At 43.2% G+C, this 21582-nt stretch overlaps 2 protein-coding genes across 3 annotated transcripts; one reads left to right on the top strand and one right to left on the bottom strand.

Moving 5' to 3' along the window:
- The first annotated feature begins 12197 nt into the window (after positions 1–12197).
- Positions 12198–17160, top strand: LOC110504670 (syntaxin-5). Of its 2 annotated transcripts, none has more exons than XM_021583441.3 (11): positions 12198–12339; positions 12845–13079; positions 13206–13276; positions 13918–13973; positions 14079–14149; positions 14371–14487; positions 14599–14655; positions 14886–14970; positions 15100–15206; positions 15278–15399; positions 15512–17160. In XM_021583441.3, exons 2-11 carry the CDS (start codon positions 13017–13019, stop codon positions 15669–15671), a joined length of 909 nt encoding a protein of 302 aa, XP_021439116.1. In that variant the 5' UTR covers positions 12198–12339; positions 12845–13016; the 3' UTR covers positions 15672–17160. The 2 variants fall into 2 exon arrangements, 1 of the variants encoding a protein (XP_021439116.1); XR_016491804.1 differs by having other exon boundaries at positions 12226–12339; positions 15100–15202.
- On the bottom strand, positions 16446–21179 carry LOC110504678 (protein RD3). Its single transcript, XM_090220258.1, has 3 exons — positions 20828–21179; positions 20201–20505; positions 16446–17972 (listed from the first exon to the last, which is right to left on the bottom strand). Exons 2-3 carry the CDS (start codon positions 20503–20505, stop codon positions 17612–17614), a joined length of 666 nt encoding a protein of 221 aa, XP_090076384.1. The 5' UTR covers positions 20828–21179; the 3' UTR covers positions 16446–17611.
- Positions 21180–21582: the final 403 nt, after the last annotated feature.

The following is a 21582-nucleotide window of genomic DNA, read 5'->3' on the forward strand; positions in this document are numbered from 1 at the left end:
GCTGGATCACTGAGGGGTTTCACAGGCTGGATCACTGAGGGGTTTTACAGGCTGGATCACTGAGGGGTTTTACAGGCTGGATCATTGAGGGGTTTTACAGGCTGGATCATTGAGGGGTTTTACAGGCTGGATCATTGTGGGGTTTTACAGGCTGGATCATTGAGGGGTTTTACAGGCTGGATCATTGAGGGGTTTTACAGGCTGGATCATTGAGGGGTTTTACAGGCTGTATCACTGAGGGGTTTTACAGGCTGGATCATTGAGGGGTTTTACAGGCTGTATCACTGAGGGGTTTTACAGGCTGGATCACTGAGGGGTTTTACAGGCTGGATCACTGAGGGGTTTTACAGGCTGGATCACTGAGGGGTTTTACAGGCTGGATCACTGAGGGGTTTTACAGGCTGTATCATTGAGGGGTTTTACAGGCTGTATCATTGAGGGGTTTTACAGGCTGTATCATTGAGGGGTTTTACAGGCTGTATCATTGAGGGGTTTTGCAGGCTGGATCACTGAGGGGTTTCACAGGCTGGATCACTGAGGGGTTTTACAGGCTGGATCATTGAGGGGTTTTACAGGCTGGATCACTGAGGGGTTTTACAGGCTGGATCATTGAGGGGTTTTACAGGCTGGATCACTGAGGGGTTTTACAGGCTGGATCATTGAGGGGTTTTACAGGCTGTATCACTGAGGGGTTTTACAGGCTGGATCACTGAGGGGTTTCACAGGCTGGATCACTGAGGGGTTTTACAGGCTGGATCACTGAGGGGTTTTACAGGCTGGATCATTGAGGGGTTTTACAGGCTGTATCACTGAGGGGTTTTACAGGCTGGATCATTGAGGGGTTTTACAGGCTGGATCATTGAGGGGTTTTACAGGCTGGATCATTGAGGGGTTTTACAGGCTGTATCATTGAGGGGTTTTACAGGCTGTATCATTGAGGGGTTTTACAGGCTGGATCACTGAGGGGTTTTACAGGCTGGATCACTGAGGGGTTTTACAGGCTGTATCATTGAGGGGTTTTACAGGCTGTATCATTGAGGGGTTTTACAGGCTGTATCATTGAGGGGTTTTACAGGCTGGATCACTGAGGGGTTTTACAGGCTGGATCATTGAGGGGTTTTACAGGCTGGATCACTGAGGGGTTTTACAGGCTGGATCATTGAGGGGTTTTACAGGCTGGATCACTGAGGGGTTTTACAGGCTGTATCATTGAGGGGTGTTCTGTCATCTGTTTGATTTGGTTTTTGTCTCCATCTCTCCGCTCTGGAGTGAATGAGCTGTTCACGCCGACAGGGCAGTGAGGGGAATGACAATGATGAGGCTTGGCTATGGTCCAAGGGTTCACACACACACTTCTGATTAGAAATGAATGCAATATAAGAGTCTAAATAAGTCCAAATGTTTGTTTCTGTTTAATTTTCTTTGTAGAATTTGTTATATTTTGGCATAATTTTGTCCAGTTGACTTATTAGATGTTGTATATTGTGGAATGTTTCTTTGTTTCGTTTTTATTTGTCCATAATCCGTGTACATAAAGAGTCCCTCTGGGTGGCCGACAAAGACCACTAGGTAGACGTCAGGCATTTAAACATATTGAGAGAGTTCTCAATGGCCACAAAATAGGACACAATATACATTCTAATGGGTAACTAAAATAATGACCAGAAAAATGATGTCTAGCAAATACACATTCCCACTGCAGTGAAAATACACCATTTAGTTCTCTGTCTGTGTGGGATATGTAGAGCTGTGGGGTTAGGATACAGCTACAATATTGGTTAGAACCCCATTCAACACTGAAAATAGTTCATTTCTACTTAACATTGTTCAAGCTTCCAATCTGTTCCTCTTCTTAGCAGTGCTGGAACCCCACTAATGTAATTCCTGAGCCTGTGTCACATTCCAAATGTTATTCCACTGACATTCCTTTTTATATTGTCCTTTTATTTCAAACTCAGTCTGAAAAGTCTCTTTTCACTAAGCAATAAGTATGGTCTCTGATTCAGAGACTGAGATGATCATATGAGTATTTTAGCTGAAGTTGTAGCAGATTCCTCTCCAAAATATGAGATAAAACTCTGACAACATATCAGCTATTCCTCTGAACTCTGCCTGTTAACAGATATATAGCTGAGGGATTTGTGAGCTGTATGTGACGTGTGTTTGAATTCAGGCTCTGAGGTTGGTCCTGTGAGGGCAGTCAGACCAGACTGTGCCTCCCCTCCCTATAGCTGGAAGCATCTGTGAGCTCATCTCCTCTGAATGGTGGCCAATGAATGCCAACCCAAAACCCCCGAGGTATATTTCGCAAAGCATCATTGTCTAGCTGTGTGTTGGTCCACAGGAAACTTGCCAGTTACAGAAAGACACTTCTAGAAGGGACTAAATGCTCTATTCAAGCAGTAGTATACTACCCATGTCCATGACATAGTCTAAATGAATGTGCTGGTTGCTCCTCTTGTCTGCACGCACCTAGTCTTCCCTCAACCACCTTGTTGTAGACCCACGAGTTGGACAACGCGAGTCTGGCAGATACCCTATCTACTGTAGACTGTCCAGGTAGACCTATTCTAGCCCCCATGATCTTATACTCAGCTATAGCAGGCAGACCCTGACTAAACATACATAATACTATCTTATGTCTTATATCCAACCACCATCTTGTGTATGATGTAGAGCATACTTTAGAATGTCTTGTAATTCATTCCGACTATACTCCCATGTTAGACTGTACAAATGCGTTGTGATGTGTATATCACTGATACTATTTATGCTGCTACACCTTTTGTGCCCAATCTGATGTAAGTGTGCAACTGTCTGTACCATGCAGAGTAGGCCTATATTATGTCTGACTAATCAACTCGATGTCTATGTAAACAAAGCATACTGTCCTATTGAAGATGTTAATACTACCAGGAAATGTTCAAAACAACCATGATACAATGTTCCAGATATGATTAAATGAAACGTCTTATTTTTCGTAAAAGGTATTGTTATTGGTAGTCTCTCCAATGTCCTTCCCGTAAACACTTTGACGTCATCCCTCTTTTGCCATCCTCCCTCCTCCCTTTTCTTCATTCCTCTCTTCCCTTTCATCTCCCTGAACAATAATGAAAGATAAACAGGCTGAGGATTAGAGTGACACCCTGGGAGTGAAGGACGGAGGGATATAGAGTGTGTGAGTGACGTGATATGAGAAATAATATTGCCTCTCCTCCTCACATGAACTGTGCTGAATCAGCCACACGTGTGTGTGGGGGGGGGGGAGTGGGGGGTCTACGTCACTGTCTGTGTGTGTACTGCTGAGTGGAAATTATTTTAATCTTCAAACGAGTGATGATAATGTGATTTTATGGGAATATACTCAATCGTCCTCATATGGACTTTTCATGTCAGAGGTTGTGAGGCAGTGACAGTGCAATTTCCATTAGCAGATGATCTCTCTCTCTCTCTCTCTCTCTCTCTCTCTCTCTCTCTCTCTCTCTCTCTCTCTCTCTCTCTCTCTCTCTCTCTCTTCCTCTTCTATCTCTCTCAGTGATGCAGTTCATCTTTTGGGGTCCTCCACACCCTGAGATAGGCAGCTCTTTCTGTCTGTCTCTCTCTCTCTCGCTCTCTCTCTCTTTCATCTTCTATCTCTCTCAGTGATGCAGTTCATCTTTTGGGGCCCACACTGAGAGAAAGACAGAGTGGGCTCCAGTGAGAGTGAGCTCAAGGCCGATGCTGCCTGGCCTACCTGTCTCGAAGGGCATCCTGCCAGTGACTAAATATAGACGCCTGCACAAGATTAGGGGAACAGAGGAAGAGAGAGTGACTCATCCATCAGGAGACAAGGATTCATCTCTTTTTTTTTGTAATAACGTCTACTCTCTGAAAATGCCCCAGAACCTTGCCATGTTGGTGAAGAGTAATATTGGAACTTACTGTGTCTGCTACGATGGTGATGCCCCTGATAACCAATGACTTGTTGTGATGTGTCCCTGAAACTCCTCATCCTCCTCTCTATCTCTCTCTCTCTCTCTCTCTCTCTCTCTCTCTCTCTCCTTCACTCCCTCCTTCACTCCCTCCTTCACTCCCTATCTTTCATTCTTGCTCGCTCCCCTCTCTTTCTCTCTTTCAATTCAATTCAAATGGCTTTATTGGCATGGGACATATGTTTCCAAAGCAATAGAGACATTTCAAATGTCTAATTATGACTATATACAGTGTTGTAACAATGTACAAATAGTTAAGTTACAAAAGGGAAAATAAACATAAATATGGGTTGTATTTACAAGGGTGTTTGTTCTTCACTGGTTGCCCTTTTCTTGTGGCAACAGGTCACACATCTTGCTGCTGTTATGGCACACTGTTGTATTTCACCCAATAGATAGTTTATCCAAATTGGATTTGTTGGGTCTGTATAATCTGAGGGAAATATGTGTCTTTAATATGGTCATACATTTGGTAGGAGGTAATGAAGTGCAGCTCAGTTTTCACCTCATTTTGTGGGCAGTGTGCACAAAGCCTGACTTACTTGAGAGCCAGGTCTGCCTATGGCGGACTTTCTCAATAGCAAGGCTATGCTCACTGAGTTTGTACATAGTCAAAGCTTTCCTTAACTTTGGGTCAGTCACAGTGGTCAGGTATTCTGCCACTGTGTACTCTCTGTTTAGGGCCAAATAGCATTCCAGTTTGTTCTGTTTTTTTGTAAGTTCCTACCAGTGTGTTGTCGTGTCTTTACTATCATTAAATTGAAGACTTAGTTTTATCAAAGATTCTCTGTAATTAGTATTACTGATTAATCATGTAACTGTAATTAACTAGGAAGTCGGGGCACCAAGGAAAATATTCAGATTACGAAGTTAGCATTTCCTAAAATAAATATTTTCATATCTGATCCAGAGTCTTCTGATTAATGAATTATTTACTTTACCTCACGTTAGTCTCATTCCAAACGTCCTAAATTGTTGGTTATCTGCACAAACCCAGTCTTCATTATGAGTCATCCATACATCAATTGTCTTAAATCACTTATTTATTACTAACTAAGTAATTCACAGAATTGCATAAACAAAACAACAAAGTAAATATGGTTACAAGAAATGATAGGGGAATGTGCCCTAGTGGGCTAAACCGGCATGGCGGCTTGTTAGACAAAAGGGGAAGTGGGGGTTGACTAAAGTCACTACAGAGTGATAATTATAACAATTGAAATGCTAATCCTTTGCACATGAACGCTCACTCATTCGGGAACAATTGCAATCAATATATATATTTACACTCAGTGTGTCGTCTTGATCGCTGTTGAAAAGTTTGTTTCTGTTGGACAGTTTTTGTCCTCTCTCTCTCTCTCCGTGCTTAGGCTAGATCGTTCAGAGTAACATGAATTAGTTTCGTTATAGAATGGATGTTTCAGCGGTTGTCGTTCTTCGCGTTCAATGATACCGAATTCCTAGCTGCAGACTAGTAATTAATATCAAAGACTTGTTCTTATTCTGTCGGTATCGATAGTCTAAGAGTTCAACCATGTGGTATGGTTAAAAGATTCAGCAATGGTCTGCAACCTTTGTACTCCCTTGATTGAGAGAAACATGGTCTGGTTGAGGAATTCTCAAGATTGGGTTTTTATTCGGAATTGCAGAAAAGGGGCTGTCCCAGGATGCCTGACCCTAACTGGGCTCATGGGCGGTCCTCTGATTTAGTTCAACTCAAAAGGGAATTGGAGTTTCCTTCATTAAACAGTCCAAAATCATATTACACAATTGTACAAACAGTATCATACTCACTCATTCATCTTATACAACAATTAGATGTAAACCTCATATCTGAGGCTATTATATAAACAGCGTTATGGTAATGTGGCCACACCGTCTCCCATGAGCTTCCCCAAGTTGTAACAAACGGACCAGTTCATAGCTGGATTCTTCACCGATAATTTATACCTTCTCCGGAACGTAAATGTTGTTCGGACCTCAAGATCTGTGAGGTGAAAGAAATTCCTTTGTTCTCTATGAAACTTTACTCTATCTCCATAGTGTGTGGCCATGAGGAGATCCTCAGGAATTTACGACCTCTCTCTGACCACAGCAGCCTAGTTGAAGGAGGAAAGGGGGAGGCAGGGAGAGGAGGATGGGGCTTGCTGTACCCAAAGAGGGCAACGTCATGACAGTGTTAAGTCATTTTCTTTTTCTCATGATTTGGTTGGGTCTAATTTTGTTGCTGTCCTGGGGCTCTGTGGGGCTTGCTTAGGGGACTTTTCTCGCCTTGTCTATCAGATCGTTCAGAGCTTTTTGGAAGTTACCTGTTTAGGCCCAGATATGTATAGTGTTTTTTGTTCTCTAGGGCAATGGTGTCTAGATGGAATTTTTATTTGTGGTCCTGGTAACTGGACCATTTTTGGAACACCATTATTTTTGTCTTACTGAGGTTTGCTGTCAGGGCCCAGGTCTGACAGAATCTGTGCAAAAGATCTAGGTGCTGCTGTAGGCTCTCGGTTGGGGACAGAAGCACCAGATCATCAGCAAACAGTAGTCATTTGACTTCAGATTCTAGTAGGGTGAGGCTGGGTGCTGCAGACTGTTTTAGTGCTCTCGCCAATTTGTTGATATATATGTTGAAGAGGGTGGGGCTTAAGCTGCATCCCTGTCTCACCCCATGGCCCTGTGGAAAGAAATGTATGTGATGTATAATGTTGTATATTTCTCCCTCAACACCGCTTTCCATCAATTTGTATAGCAGACTCTCATACCAAATTGAGTCAAAAGCTTTTTTGAAATCAACAAATAATGAGAAGACATTACTTTTGCTCTCTCTCTCTATCCTTCACTACCCCCCTCTCTCTCTGTCTTCTCTCACTCTCTCTCCTCTCTCTCTCTCTTTCTCTTTCTCTCTCTCTCTCTCTCTATCCTTCACTCCCTATTTCACCCCCCTCTCTCTTTGTCTCTTTCTTTGTCTCTCTCTGTGAAAGTGGTTTCCTGTATTTTTCCCATTTTCTCTGTGTGGAGTAGTGCTATATTTTTCTAATGATAAACTTCAGGCTTGTTTTCCTCTGCTTTTGTAGCAGCAGCTGTGTTGAAGCAGGTAGTTGACGGTATCTGAACTGTGTGTGTTGTTAGATGGTATCTGTGTGTGGGAGAGGGAGAGAGAGTGCATGTCATTGTAGGCCTACAATGTGTGTATGTTCTGTGTGTTGACTATGGCCAACCATGTCTCTCTGACAGGAAGATGAATGATGTTTTAAGACCCCTGTGACTTTGGTGAACAAAAGAAAATACAATCAGTGTTATCTGTTACGGAAACATGCATCGCTGTGCTGCTTTGACTCATTTAAAAAAAAAAATCATTTTAGAGAACATAAAAGCCAATAGAAGCCAATAGAAGATGAATTACAGATTCTAGTAGGGTGATATTGTAAAATGTATTTACAATATTAATGTACTCAAATGCACAGATATTGTTTTGTTTTTTCCCCTACATTATCAGAGAACATAGGCTTTTATCACAGAAAGGGTTGAGGTGTGCGGAGAGTCTAGGTTATAGGGAAAGAGAGGAGAGGAGAGGGTATAGGAGAGGTGCAGGGGAGAAGATAGGTGAGGACATAGTTGTGGTCTGAACATGCCAGTTCTTGTTGAGGTAAAGATGTGGGAGCCAGTAGGTATAGAATGAGATCTGAGCAAGTCCTGTATGTTATCTCCCTACCTGTATTCATCTGTGTAGCTATATCGCCTTCCCTCTGTTTGTCTCCCTCCCTTCCCCTCTCACATTCTGGAGTTTGGTATTCACTGTTATCTTCACTATACTCTGTAAGGGCCACACTATCTTCATATCTTTCCTTTCACCTTAGTGTTACATTTAACTTGTTCATAACATTTCATTTTCAATTACTGAAATGTTTTCCTGTATGAAGCAGGTTTCAAATGAATACAGCCTAGTCCCTTGAGGGCAAGAAGGAGATATGTTAGTAAAAGTGCAATATTATCATAAAGAGACATACTTGGAAAACGGAGGAGGAATGGAGGGGAAAAAGAGTCAAAGAGGGAGAGAGTGAGGGAGGTAGAAGGTGAGCTTGAGTTGGTTGAAGATGGTGGGAAAAGGGAGATGGTTTGTCGAAGAAGAATGGAGGAAAGTGTAAGCAGAGCAAGCCATACGCCGGATCTACATCTGGAGGAGAAACAGAAGTGAATGAGGGTGAATTATCCAAGGTGGCAGGTGTACTGAAGTTCTCGAAGTGAATTATCCAAGATGGCAGGTGTACTGAAGTTCTCGAAGTGAATTATCCAAGATGGCAGGTGTGTGGAAGTTCCCAAAGCCCGAGGCTTGCACAGATGGTCAGGATAAAGATGAGTCTGTGATGGTAGGAGTGTTGAAGTTCCCGAAGCCCGAGGCTTGCACAGATGGTCAGGATAAAGATGAGTCTGTGATGGTAGGAGTGTTGAAGTTCCCGAAGCCCGAGGCTTGCACAGATGGTCAGGATAAAGATAAGTCTGTGATGGTAGGAGTGTTGAAGTTCCCGAAGCCCGAGGCTTGCACAGATGGTCAGGATAAAGATGAGTCTCTGATGGTAGGAGTGTTGAAGTTCCCGAAGCCCGAGGCTTGCACAGATGGTCAGGATAAAGATGAGTCTGTGATGGTAGGAGTGTTGAAGTTCCCGAAGCCCGAGGCTTGCACAGATGGTCAGGATAAAGATGAGTCTGTGATGGTAGGAGTGTTGAAGTTCCCGAAGCCCGAGGCTTGCACAGATGGTCAGGATAAAGATGAGTCTGTGATGGTAGGAGTGTTGAAGTTCCCGAAGTCCGAGGCTTGCACAGATGGTCAGGATAAAGATGAGTCTGTGATGGTAGGAGTGAGAGTTTGAGAAAGTGGATCCCTGCCTTTTGGCTGATCCATACAGCACATTTGGTATGTATTCAGACCCCTTGACTTATTCCACATTTTGTTTCGTTACAGGCTTATTCAAAAATGGATTAAATAGTTGTTTTCCCTCAATCTACACACAATAACCCATAATGACAAAGCAAAAACAGGTTTTTAGAAATGTTTGCTAATTTATAAAAAATTAAAAATGGTATCACATTTACATAAGTTTTCAGACCCTTTTACTCAGTACTTTGTTGAAGCACCTTTGGCAGTGATTACAGCCTTGAGTCCTCATGGGTATGACACTACAAGCTTGGCACACCTGTGTTTGGGGAGTTTCTCCCATTCTCCTCTGCAGATCCTCTAAAGCTCTGTCAGGTTGGATGGGGAGCGTCACTGCACAGCTATTGTCAGGTCTCTCCAGAGATGTTCGAATGGGTTCAAGTCCGGGTTCTGGCTCGGCCACTCAAGGACATTCAGAGACTTGTCTTGAAGCCACTCCTGCATTGTCTTGGCTGTGTGCCTAGGGTTGTTGTCATGTTGGAAGGTGAACATTCGCCCCAGTCTGAGGTCGTTGGCAATCTTCAGCAGGTTTTCATCAAGGATCTCCCTGTACATTGCTCCATTCATCTTTTCCTCGATCCTGACTGGTCTCCCAGTCCCACCCTCTGAAAAACATCTCCACAGCATGATGCTGCCAACACCATGCTTTACCGTAGGGATGGTGTCAGGTTTCCTCCAGATGTGATGCTTGGTATTCAGGCCAAGGAGTTCAATCTTGGTTTCATCAGACCAGAGAATCTTGTTTCTCCTTTAGATGCCTTTTGGCAAACTCAAAGTGGGCTGTCATGCCTTTTACTGAGGAGTGGCTTCTGTCTGGCCTCTCTATCATAAAGGCCTAATTGGTGGAATGCTACAGAGATGGTTGTCCTTCTGGAAGGTTCTCCCATCTCCACAGACTGATAATCGGGTTCTTGGTCACCTCCATGACCATGGCCCTTCTCCCCCGATTGATCAGTTTGGCCAGGCAGCCAGCTCTAGGAAGTGTTTTGGTGGTTCCAAACTTCTTCCATTTAAGAATGATGGAGGCCACTGTGTTCTTGAGGACCTTCAATGCTGCAGACAGTTTTTGGTACCCTTTCCCAGTTCTGTGCCTCAACACAATCCTGTCTGGGAGCTCTTTGGCTTTGTTTTTGCTCTGACATGCACTGTCAACTGTGGGACCTTTATATAGACAGGTGTGTGCCTTTCCAAATCATGTCCAATCAATTGAATTTACCACAGACTGACTCAAAGTTGTAGAAATATCTCAAGGATGATCAATGGAAACAGGATGTACCTTAGCTCAATTTTGAGTCTCATAGCAAGGGTCTGAATAGTTACGTAAATAATGTATTTTGGTTTTTAATATTTAATGCATTTGTAAAAAAATCTAAAAACCTGTTCTTGCGTTGTCCGTGTGTTGATTGGTGAGGAAAAATAAATAATGTAATACATTTTAGAATAATGCTGTAACGTAACAAAATGTGGAAGAAGTCAAGGGGTCTGAATACTTTCCAAATGCACTGTATGTGGTTACAAGGCGGGTGAAAATGGAGTTGGGTGCTGTGGAATTGGTGAAGGTAACCCGAAGAGGTCTTGTGATAATTGTTTGTGTTTGCCCCACAAAGTGATGTTAGGATATTTCAGTTATCCTCTGAGCTTTTGTACCGAATCCACTATGTTGTTTCAAGTGTCAAGCTTCTGGGCATGTGGCATTAGTGTGTAGGGGGGAGGTTCCTAGGTGTGAGAAGTGTGTAGAAGGGCATGAGACTAAGGAATGTGTTCTATTGGGGAAAGAAGCTGTATGTGTTAATTGTAGGGGTGCCCATGGGGCTGGGGATCAGAAGTGTATGCTGAGGCAGTTTTTTTGTTGTGTTTTTTTTATTTTATTTTACCTTTATTTAACCAGGCAAGAGAGTTAAGAACAAATTCTTATTTTCAATGACGGCCTAGGAACAGTGGGTTAACTGCCTGTTCAGGGGCAGAACGACAGATTTGTACCTTGTCAGCTCGGGGGTCTGAACTTGCAAACTTCTGGTTACTAGTCCAACGCTCTAACCACTAGGCTACCCTGAAGAAAGTAGAGGAAGATGGGTCAAAGGGGAGGGATCCTGAGAGGAGTTGTGTGAGTAGTAGATCTATGCCAGTAGAGGGATAGGGAAATTAGTGATGTATTTAACAACAACAAAAAATGGAATCTTATTTAATTAGGCAAGTTAGTTAAGAGCAAAGTATTATTTACAATGACTGCCTACCGGGGAGGATCTGCCCCTCAAATTTTCACCTAAAATGACATACCCAAATCTGACTGTGCAGTTAGATGAACAAGAATTTAAGCTTTCTGCCAATATCAGATATGTCTGTCCTGGGAAATTGTATTATTACTTATGTAACCGATGTGAAATGGCTAGCTAGTTAGCTAGTGCTAATAGCATTTCAATCGGTGACGTTACTCGCTCTGAGACATTGAAGTAGTTGTTCCTCTTGCTCTGCAAGGGCCGTGGCTTTTGTGGAGCGATGGGTAACGATGCTTCGTGGGAGGCCGTGCGATTAGCATGAGGTTGTAAGTGTAACAGTATAGCTTCCATCCCTCTCCTCGCCCCTACCTGGGCTCGAACCAGAGACCCTCTCCCCATATGGGATTAGCATGAGGGAGAGGGTCTCTGGTTCGAGCCCAGGTTGGGGTGAGGAGAGGGATGGAAGCTTTACTGTTACACTTACAACCTCATGCTAATCGCATTAGCCTGCGTTAGCTCAACCGTCCGGTGGGGGACCCACCGATCCTAAAGAAGTTTTAACTGCCTTGTTCAGGGGCAGAACAACAGATTTTTACCTTGTCAGCTCGGGATTTGATCCAGCAACCATTCGTTACTGGCCCAACGCTCTAAACACTAGGCTACCTGCCGCATCAGTAAGATTGGATGAAATGTAAGTCACAGAAAATAAAGGTTGTAGAGGCACCTGCAGAGAAGTATTTGGGTGTGCGAGATTTCATATCAGAAGAGTTACAGGGTGTAGAGTTGTGGTTTCCCGTTCTTCCAGGCCCTTGGCCTGAGGTAGGAGTAGATAGGTTTAAGTAGTGGAATTGGGTGGGTTAGATGGTAAGGTATTTGTTTATGATTTATTTATTTTCCTTTTCCAAGCCAGGTATAAGGGATTTTATACCCCAGTCTAGTCGGTGGCAGTAACGCAACATGTATTGTATGTCAACCGCCTTTAAACCTAGAAGAAACAATAACAAACAGCAAGTTGGCTTGAATACTGCATTAGTTGACATATCTGTTTACAAAACATAACATATGGCGACATCTGGTGGTGTATTTTGGCTGGGGCTCAAGCAGTGGTGGACGTGGCAATGACGTCAGCATCCGGAAATGACCCGGATTCAAACTTTCATTCCATCAGACTCGGCTTGCTAAAAACATCGACATATCTGTGAAGTCTTGTGGAAGTTCGCGAATAGTAAGTTGAATTTTATAACGTTTATCGAGTAAAACTAGATATATTCGTTTGATTTGAGTGGTTATGAGATGAAGTTTTCGTTCTTCAAAGAAAACATTCAAGCCACGTCGCTAGGGTTAGCAAAACATCATCAGCTGTGATGGAGTCGACTCTTTAAATAACGTTAGCTTGGAGTAACGAAATAGCTCAATGCCTAAGAACATGTAAATGACAACAGTTTTTTTTCTAGCTAATCTTAGCAATAATTTGATATTGTATTACTGTCATGCTAGTGTCTGGTAACATTTGTTTCTGTTTCAGTGGTAATGTTGGCTATGCTAACATTAGCTAACTTGCTACTAGCTAGCTATTATGTGGGGGGGCAAGCTGAATTGCTAAATAAAACCGAGACGTAGTATTGGTAAATATCTAACTAGATAATTAAGTTATTTAGGCAGCGCGGGGCATCGGTGACCACCTAGCAAAATGTCACTTTACTTTAATTAGTTTCTGTTCCTCCTATCAGTACAGATGTGTGTACATTGATTATGTATATGTGAACATCAATGGACACGGATCGACGCCTCGCTGTTAGGAGTTGAGGTCAGGAGGTGTAGCGACTTTCCACGGAGCACGGACCGTCTCCAGGACACTACCAAGATCATTCAGACCCTTCCTGGTGATATACCTGCACCAGGATGACGTGCAGGGATCGCACCAATGAGTTTCAGTCCGCTTGCAAATCCCTACAGACCAGACAGGTATGTAGGTATGGGAGACCCAAGGGCAGTGATGTTGAAGTAGCTAAATGATAGTTTCTTATGCATTTTCCCTCATGTAATCTGGAACAATGATCACTATTTTCATGCTTCTCTCTCGTTCTGCAGAATGGTGTTCAGCCCACCAAGCCTGCCCTCAGTGCTCTCAAGCAACGCAGTGACTTCACCCTCATGGCCAAGTGAGTCCAACTGCCAGTGCCACTGCCACCAATATCACCCAAAGAGCCAGCCAACTCATTTACAGTGCACAACCCATTTTCTCAGAGGTGTCGCTGACACTTGTGTGTCTGGTTTGAAGTTTAGTATATAGCCAGTTGTTGCTGTTAGTTTCTCCATGGTGTTTTGATCACTTTGTAGCTCAGTGTGATCTCTTTGGAATGCTGTTCTTTTCTGTTATCTTACAAATCAAATTGTATTGGTTGCATACACATATTTAGCAGATGTTATGGCAGGTCCCGTGAAATGCTTATGTTTCTAGCTCCAACAGTGCAGTAATACCTAACAATACAAAACACACAAATCTCAAAAAGAAGAAATATCAGAACGACCAAGGTCAGATTCCGGAATATAAATATATATTTATGCATACAATGGTGTGTATGGACGGATGAGCCTTGACTAGAATACAGTATATGCATATGAAGTGGGTAAAACAGTATGTGTTCCATGACAATGTACATAGGGCAGAAGTCTCTAAGGTGCAGGGTAAAGTACCTGCACCTTCATGCAGCTATGTACATGCGTTAGCAGATTCCTTTCACTGTTTTCATGTTTTGGCCTATGACTGATGCCAATCTCCTGTTGTTTTGAATCTCTCCAGGAGAATAGGAAAAGACTTGAGTAATACGTTTGCTAAACTAGAGAAACTAACTATATGTAAGTATATAGCAATATTTATGTTTTAACATTTCTCATGAATAACAATTTTGAGTAACTTGTTTTGTCAAAGTTCTGGATATATGACTGTTTTGACCTTTTTAGTGGCTAAAAGAAAATCTCTATTTGATGACAAGGCAGTGGAGATTGAAGAGTTAACCTATATCATCAAGCAGGTGAGATTTTTTTGTTTTGTTTTTGCGTCGACACAGATACCATAAAAACAGTCGGCTGTCTCTCGTCATTAACTATAAATGGCAAACATGATGACCAGTCAGTCAGGTGGAATCTCTAGTCAAGAGGCAAACATGTCTGTTTTAGTGGGCGCAGTCTATGTGTAACCGTTCTGTGCCCCGTTTGACTCTCTTCTGTATGTCTCCCACTATTCCCCTCTCAGGACATTAACAGCCTGAACAAGCAGATAGCCCAGCTGCAGGATCTGATCCGTTCACGTGGAGCTCCCAGCGGCAGACACATCCAGACCCATTCCAACACCATCGTCGTCTCCCTGCAGGTCTGACTGCCAGTGCCTCTCTACTGCATTATGTAACTGATGTGGATGAGTAAAAGGATGTAGCCATATGAAACCTGAGGCTTTAATAACCAGGTTTTTGTTTTGTTGCAGTCCAAACTGGCATCCATGTCCAATGACTTCAAGTCGGTTCTAGAAGTAAGAACAGAGGTAAGATTCACTGGAACTTCCAGCCCCTGGAACTTTCTGCCACTGAACCTGAATAATTCTAATAATGCTAGGTTGAGTTTATCGTTCTTTCTCTCTCGTTCTTTTTCAATTTAATTGAAGGGATTTATTAGCGTGGGAAACACATGTTAACATTGCCAAAGCAAGTGAAGTAGATAATAAACAATAAAAATGTACAGTAAACATGACACTCTGACCCTTGCTGTCTCTAGAACCTGAAGCAGCAGAAGAGCAGGAGAGAACAGTTCTCTCAGCCTCCTGTCTCCTCTTCTTCTCCTCTCCTCGCCAACAACTTCAGTAAGATAGAACACCATGTTTATCTCACCTTCAGCCTCTCATTCCTACACCAGATAACTTCACAAATGTCTCTTGGAATTTCAATCACCAAACTTTTATTTTCTATCAACTGACCATCTCCTCTGCCAGAGAGTTCAGTGTTGATGCAGGATGAGTCCAGGAGTATGGGGGGTGAGGTGGCCATCAACATGGATAACCAGTCTAACCCTCTACAGCTCCAGCTCATTGATGAGCAGGTACAAACACTTTATTATCACCTGTATTGTATCTGTCAGTGTTACTATAATGCTGTTTCTCTGTGGTGCAGGACTCATACATCCAGAGCCGTGCAGACACCATGCAGAACATTGAGAGCACCATCGTAGAGCTGGGTTCTATCTTCCAGCAGCTGGCGCACATGGTGAAGGAGCAGGAGGAGACGGTACAGAGGTGAGGGAGGGAGAGAGACGTGGGGGGGAACAGAGGAGGAACTTTGAGATGCTTGAGCACTGCCAGATCTTTATCTAAAGCCCTATGTGTTTGTTCCTGTCCTCCCCTGTAGGATTGATGCTAACGTGGAGGACACTCAGCTCAACGTGGACATGGCTCACACAGAGATCCTAAAGTACTTCCAGTCTGTGTCCTCCAACCGCTGGCTTATGGTCAAGATTTTCCTCGTCCTCATCGTCTTCTTCATCGTCTTTGTGGTTTTCCTCGCCTGAGCAGGGAGAAACGACAGAGAAAGAAGGGAATCATGAAGAAGAGAAGGAAGGGGGGAAAGTCTGAGGTTGTGCCACTCCTAGTGTCTCTTCTGATAGGTTGTGTCACTCCTATAAAACAGTAGTCGAGCAATAGTTCAGGCGGGGTCATGCTGTCTGAAATAAGACAATGGGAAAGCTTGGACTGAGATGAGGGGTTGCCACAGCACCGGGGCAGTGGGAATGGAGTGTTATTGGATGGTTTGGGACTTGAGGTCCAGCAGACCAACAAATTATAGTAGTTCTCCCCCCACAGAGATTAAGGAAATACCTGTAATGAAAAGGATATGGTATCGAAACACTTTACAGTATGACCAGAATTCTTGTCATTCTGTTCTTTGTTACTTTAGAGACTAAATCATCATAAAACATTTAATCAAAAATTGCTATTTAATGGTTTGATTCTGCAAACTAGTTTTGGTTTTTGGTTAATTTTATTTTATGCCTCGTAGTGTTGATTGGTGGTAAGACAGGAAGGGCTTACTCATTAACTTCCTGTCTGTGAGCACACAAAATACTGGAGTTTTCTTTCTCATATTGTAATTATGTATGCTAGTTTTTGTTCCTCATTATTATCCTCTTATTAAAGAGAGGGACTTTAAGCACTTCTCGCTCTATCATTCACACCACGCATGAGTGAAAACATTTTTTGTTTTGTTGGGGGACTTACAAGCTTTCAAGCTTCCTTATTTGCCAAATGGGTACTTTCAATTTCAAAGAAATGTGACAAGACACCTGTGGTATGAGCTGTTGTTTTATGAAGTACAGGAGGGTTAAAGGTGGTTTAAACTGAAGAGGACATTCCCTTCATAGATCCAATCATAAACACAATGTGATGAGTCCGACCCAAACACTTTCTAACAAGTTACATAACACTGTTATTGCAGAATGAACAGTTTAGATGATCTGCTTTACCTGCCAGCAAGTCAGCTGGGGTCACTTTGAATACTGTTACCTGTTGTGTGTCCCAAATGCCACTTCCTATACAGTGCACTACTTTGATCAGAGCTTTATGGGCCCTGGACAAAAGTAGTGCACTAAATAGGGAATCGGAAGAGTCTCAAATGGCACCATATGTCATTACTTTGTATTGTCACTTGAGAGAAACCCTTATTAACAGGTTATAACAGCTGTTATTAATAGGTGACATGTTGATGGTTCTGACTCGGTATGAAGGGCTGAATGTACACTAGTGAAGTGACTTTCTCAATCAATCCTCTCTGCAGCTGGTCAGTTTGGACCTTACTGCTTTATTGGAGACTGTCCTCTTCCTCTCTATCTCTGAGGACAGACGGTTATGTACAGGCCATTATTTAACGACCAGAACTTTGTTAATAAGAAAACACTCCTATTTCTTCCCTTTTTTGCCAAATGCCTTGACTTCTACAGTGTATAAAGTGCTAATATATTGGAAATAAGTGCATATTAAAAAATAACTATGGGGAAGTACAAAGGACTCCAATTCTTTACTGAGTAAGAGTATTATAGAAGGTTAATAGAATTAACTTATAGAGTAACAATCACAACAATCATAACTCATTATCAAGGATCTGTTGAAAATTAAGGTTTTATTTTATGCATTCAAAGTCGAGTTAATTTTGCATTTCAAGTGTTTAACACGTTCAGAAAATGTCATTCACAATAAAAACAATGTTTGAAATATTATGGCATACATCTGCTGGCTAAGCTTGCATTTCCACTCTAGTATATGTTTGATACAGCTGCATCTTTTTGTCTAAAGAGTAAGTGGAAATCTGCTGAGGTGTGAGCTGTCAATGTTGCATGTCTCATCTTGAGACATATTTGACTTCTCGACATTCCTTTCTTTGTCCCATTCCTCCCTTCCTCAATCAATCAGATGTATTTTATAAAGCCCTTTTTACATCAGCAGTTGTCCCTCCCTCTCAGCCAAGTGCACTCTGTTCGATGGGGGTGATATCAGGCATGCTCATGCTCCTCCCCTTCCTGGCCGCTCTCGCCACATTCGCTGCTCCCTCCTGCTCCTCTTCCTCGTACCAGCTTGACTCCTCCTGCAGGTTGCCGCGCGACCCGCCCAGGCCCCCGCCCCTGAAGGGTGCGGGGCGGAACTTGGAGCGGAAGGTTACAAAGGAGAGGCTCTTGCTGCGTTGTTTGTCCCAGCCGGCTGACCTCATCCTCATCTCCTCGTCCTCCTCTTCTCCCTCCACACAGTCACGTAGAACAGTGCGGAACAGACGAGCCACCTCGTAAACTTCTGTCTCGGTCTTTGTCACCAGATTCCTGAACCTGGGTAGAGGACAAAGGTAAAAAAGGAGTTTGTTTGATGTTGATAGAGAGATAAAGGTGGACCTGTTGAGAATGATGAATAATCCATCTCCATTATCTACCTGAGACATTCAGGATAAGTGGACAAATGACGCAGATGCTAAACTACAGGACTGTTTTTCTAGCACAGACTGGAATATGTTCCGGAATTCTTCCCATGGCATTGAGAAGTATGGCATTGATCCCGCTATGCCCTCCGATGAATCATCAAACAGGCAAAGCGTCTACAGGACTAAGATTGAATCGTACTACACCGACTCCGATGTTCGTCGGATGTGGCAGGGCTTGCAAACAATTACGAACTACAAAGGGAAGCACAGCCATGAGCTGCCCAGTGATACAAGCCTACCAGATGAGCTAAATAACTTATATACTCGCTTCGAGGCAAGCAACACTGAAGCATGCATGAGAGCATCAGCTTTTCCGGACAACTGTGTGATCACGCTCTCCGTAGCCGATGTTAGTAAGACCTTTAAACAGGTCAACATTCACAAGGCCGCAGGGCCAGACGGATTACCAGGACGTGTACCAACTGGAGTGTCTTCACTGACATTTTCAACCTGTTCCTGACCGAGTCTGTAATACCAACATGTTTCAAGCAGACCACCATAGTCCCTGTGCCCAAGAACACCAAGGTAACCTGCCTAAATGACTACCAACCAGTAGCACTCACGTCTGTAGACATGAAGTGCTTTGAAAGGCTGGTCATGGCTCACATCAACACCATTATCCCAGAAACCCTAGACCCACTCCATTTTGCATACTGTCCCAATAGATCCACAGATGATGCAATCTCTATTGCACTCCACACTGCCCTTTCTCACCTGTACAAAAGGAACACCTATGTGAGAATGCTATTCATTGACTACAGCTCAGTGTTCAACACCATAGTGACCTCAAAGCTCATCACTAAGCTAAGGACCCTCGGACTAAACACCTCCCTCTGCAACTGGATTCTGGACTTCCTGACGGGCCGCCCCCAGGTGGTAAGGGTAGGTAACAACGCATCCGCCACGCTGATCCTCAACACGGGGGCCCCTCAGGGGTGCGTGCTCAGTCCCCTCCTGAACTCCATGTTCACCCATGACTGCATGGCCAAGCACGACTCCAACACCATCAAGTTTGCAGACGACGCAACAGTGGTAGGCCTGATCACCGACAACGATGAGACAGCCTATAGGGAGGAGGTCAGACCTGGCAGTGTGATACCAGGTTAACCACCTCTCCTTCAATGTGATCAAGACAATGGAGATGATTGTGGACTACAGGAAAGGGAGGACAGAGCAAGTCCCCATTCTCATCAATGGGGCTGTAGTGGAGCAGGTTGAGAGCTTCAAGTTCCTTGGTGTCCACATCACCAACAAACTAACAAACTAACACACCAAGACAGTCGTGAAGAGGGCACAACAACGCCAATTGCCCCTCAGAAGACTGAAAAGATTTGGCATTGGTCCTCAGATCCTCAAAAAGTTCTACAGATGCATCCAGACTGGTTGTATCACTGCCTGGTATGGCAACTGCTCGGCCTCCGACCACAAGGCAGTACATAGGGTAGTGCGTACAGCCCAGTACATCACTGGGGCCAAGCTTCCTGCCATCCAGAACCTCTATACCAGGCGGTGTCAGAGGAAGGCCCTAAAAATAGACGGTTCTCTCTGCTGCCGCACGGCAAGTGGTACCGGAGCACCAAGTCTAGGTCCAAAAGGCTTCTAAACAGCTTCTACCCCCAAGCGATAATACTCCTGAACAGCTAATCAAATGGCTACCCAGACTATTTGCATTGAACCCCCCCACCCCCATTTTTATGCTGCTGCTACTCTCTATTATCTATGCATAGTTACTTCTTCATACTTCTACCTACATGTACATATTACCTCGACTAACCGATGCCCCCCCGCACATTGACTCTGTACCGGTACCACCTGTATATAGCCTCGCTACTGTTATTTTATTGTTGCTCCTTAATTATTTGCTATTTTCTATTTTTCTTTCTTTCTTTTCTTTCTTTCTTTTTTACTTCAGTTTATTTTAAATACTTTCTTAACACTTATTTTTCTTAACTGCATTGTTGGTTTAGGGCTTGTAAGTAAGCGTTTCACTGTTGTATTTGGGGCATGTGACAAATACAATTTGATTTGATGTGTAGTGTACATATACCTCTCTGACACTAATAAGGTACAAAGTCCCACCTGACAATGACAGGGCCACACTGAGATGGTGGCACCCTGGCACACAGGTCCTGCAGTTCTATCAGATCTCGGGGGGTCAGCTCATAGGGTTGGTGGGTGGGGGCAGTGGCCAGCCATCTATAGTCAGCAGAGGAGGAGCTGCGTCGGCGCCGGCCCTCTTGTGTCACCCTCTCCAGGCGGATACGTTCGGTGCGCTTCACCATGGCACCCAGCTCCAGCATCAGAGTGTTGGTGACTAGTTCTTCTGCCGTACGCTGTCCAGGCACCTTCGGCTCCAGAGAAAACACTGCTGACCAGGGGAACATCTAGGGATGGGACCAATACAAGTTCTTGAAACTGTTTTCATGCTGCAAATTCATGCTATACGATACAGGATATTAATACAAAACATTTTTGAAGTAAATGTTTTATGCATGTTAATTGTTTAAATTTGTTCTTAAATCTTAATCAGATAAGTGCTTCATTCGGTAAAGAAACATACCTGGGGATACTTGATTGAGAGAACTGCAACTACAGGTAATTAGAATCACTGCAACATTGTATTTTTGTCTTAAGATGTCCTGCCCTGTTCAAGACACCATGTAAAAGTACATTTACCTGTAGTCAAACAGAAGTTTGATAGCTTACCTTTACAAAATTCTCTGAGTCAATTATTGAATAGTCTCTTTGTTACAAATCCTCTTCTTATCAATATGCAGAATGACACAATTTCACAGTATAAAAAAATATGTTTCTGTTGTCTTTGGTATGCAACTGGAAAAAATGTACTGTTAAAAAGAAAATCTAAAAATCAAAACTCTTTCACACTGCTAACTGACCACCTTGCTACCTCGAAGGTCCGTGGCAGATAGGTATGTGTGTTTGTTCGGGATTGACAATGAATGTAATCCTGTATTAAAATACAGAGTGATTGACAGGTATTTTACCTCACAACAGGACTAACCTCATAAGCACACATGGAGGTGTTGCTAGACGTGTCAGTCTGTACATATCCAGTCAGCCAACTAGAGCAGCATAGCAGCAGGGGGTACCAGCAGTTTTGTTATGTCATCTGTGAATCAAAACAGAGACACTAGACCTTAAATATACAGTAAAACACAAGCAATATCTTCAGTGAGGAATCCTGATTAATGACTCTACTTAGATGCTGGTTGGTAAAGGAATGGTGTGGGTTTTGTCAATGATACTTGCATTTGATTACATTGAAATGATAAACCTCAGATAAATGTTTATAGAACCCCTAGACCAACAGTGAGCTGAGTGTGACATTGGCAAGGTATTTCTACTCTTCCTGGAAGACCTAGGCACATATAGGAAAACTACCTCATTAGTGACAAAATAGTAACATCAAAAACTATTATATTTAGATCATGATCATCGTC

This window comes from Oncorhynchus mykiss, chromosome 25 (genome assembly GCF_057628025.1).
Source record: "Oncorhynchus mykiss isolate SJ-2025 chromosome 25, ASM5762802v1, whole genome shotgun sequence".
In the NCBI taxonomy this organism is placed as follows: domain Eukaryota; kingdom Metazoa; phylum Chordata; class Actinopteri; order Salmoniformes; family Salmonidae; genus Oncorhynchus; species Oncorhynchus mykiss.

Excerpts from the sequence above, each read along its gene's own strand:
- LOC110504670 (XM_021583441.3), top strand. The coding sequence starts at position 13,017 with ATGACGTGCAGGGATCGCACCAATGAGTTTCAGTCCGCTTGCAAATCC. Across the intron at positions 14,488-14,598 it reads CCATCGTCGTCTCCCTGCAG|TCCAAACTGGCATCCATGTC; the intron begins GTCTGACTGCCA and ends GTTTTGTTGCAG. Across the intron at positions 15,400-15,511 it reads CAGGAGGAGACGGTACAGAG|GATTGATGCTAACGTGGAGG; the intron begins GTGAGGGAGGGA and ends CCTCCCCTGTAG.
- LOC110504678 (XM_090220258.1), bottom strand. The coding sequence starts at position 20,505 with ATGTTCCCCTGGTCAGCAGTGTTTTCTCTGGAGCCGAAGGTGCCTGGA. Across the intron at positions 17,973-20,200 it reads TGTGGCCCTGTCATTGTCAG|GTTCAGGAATCTGGTGACAA; the intron begins GTGGGACTTTGT and ends TCCTCTACCCAG.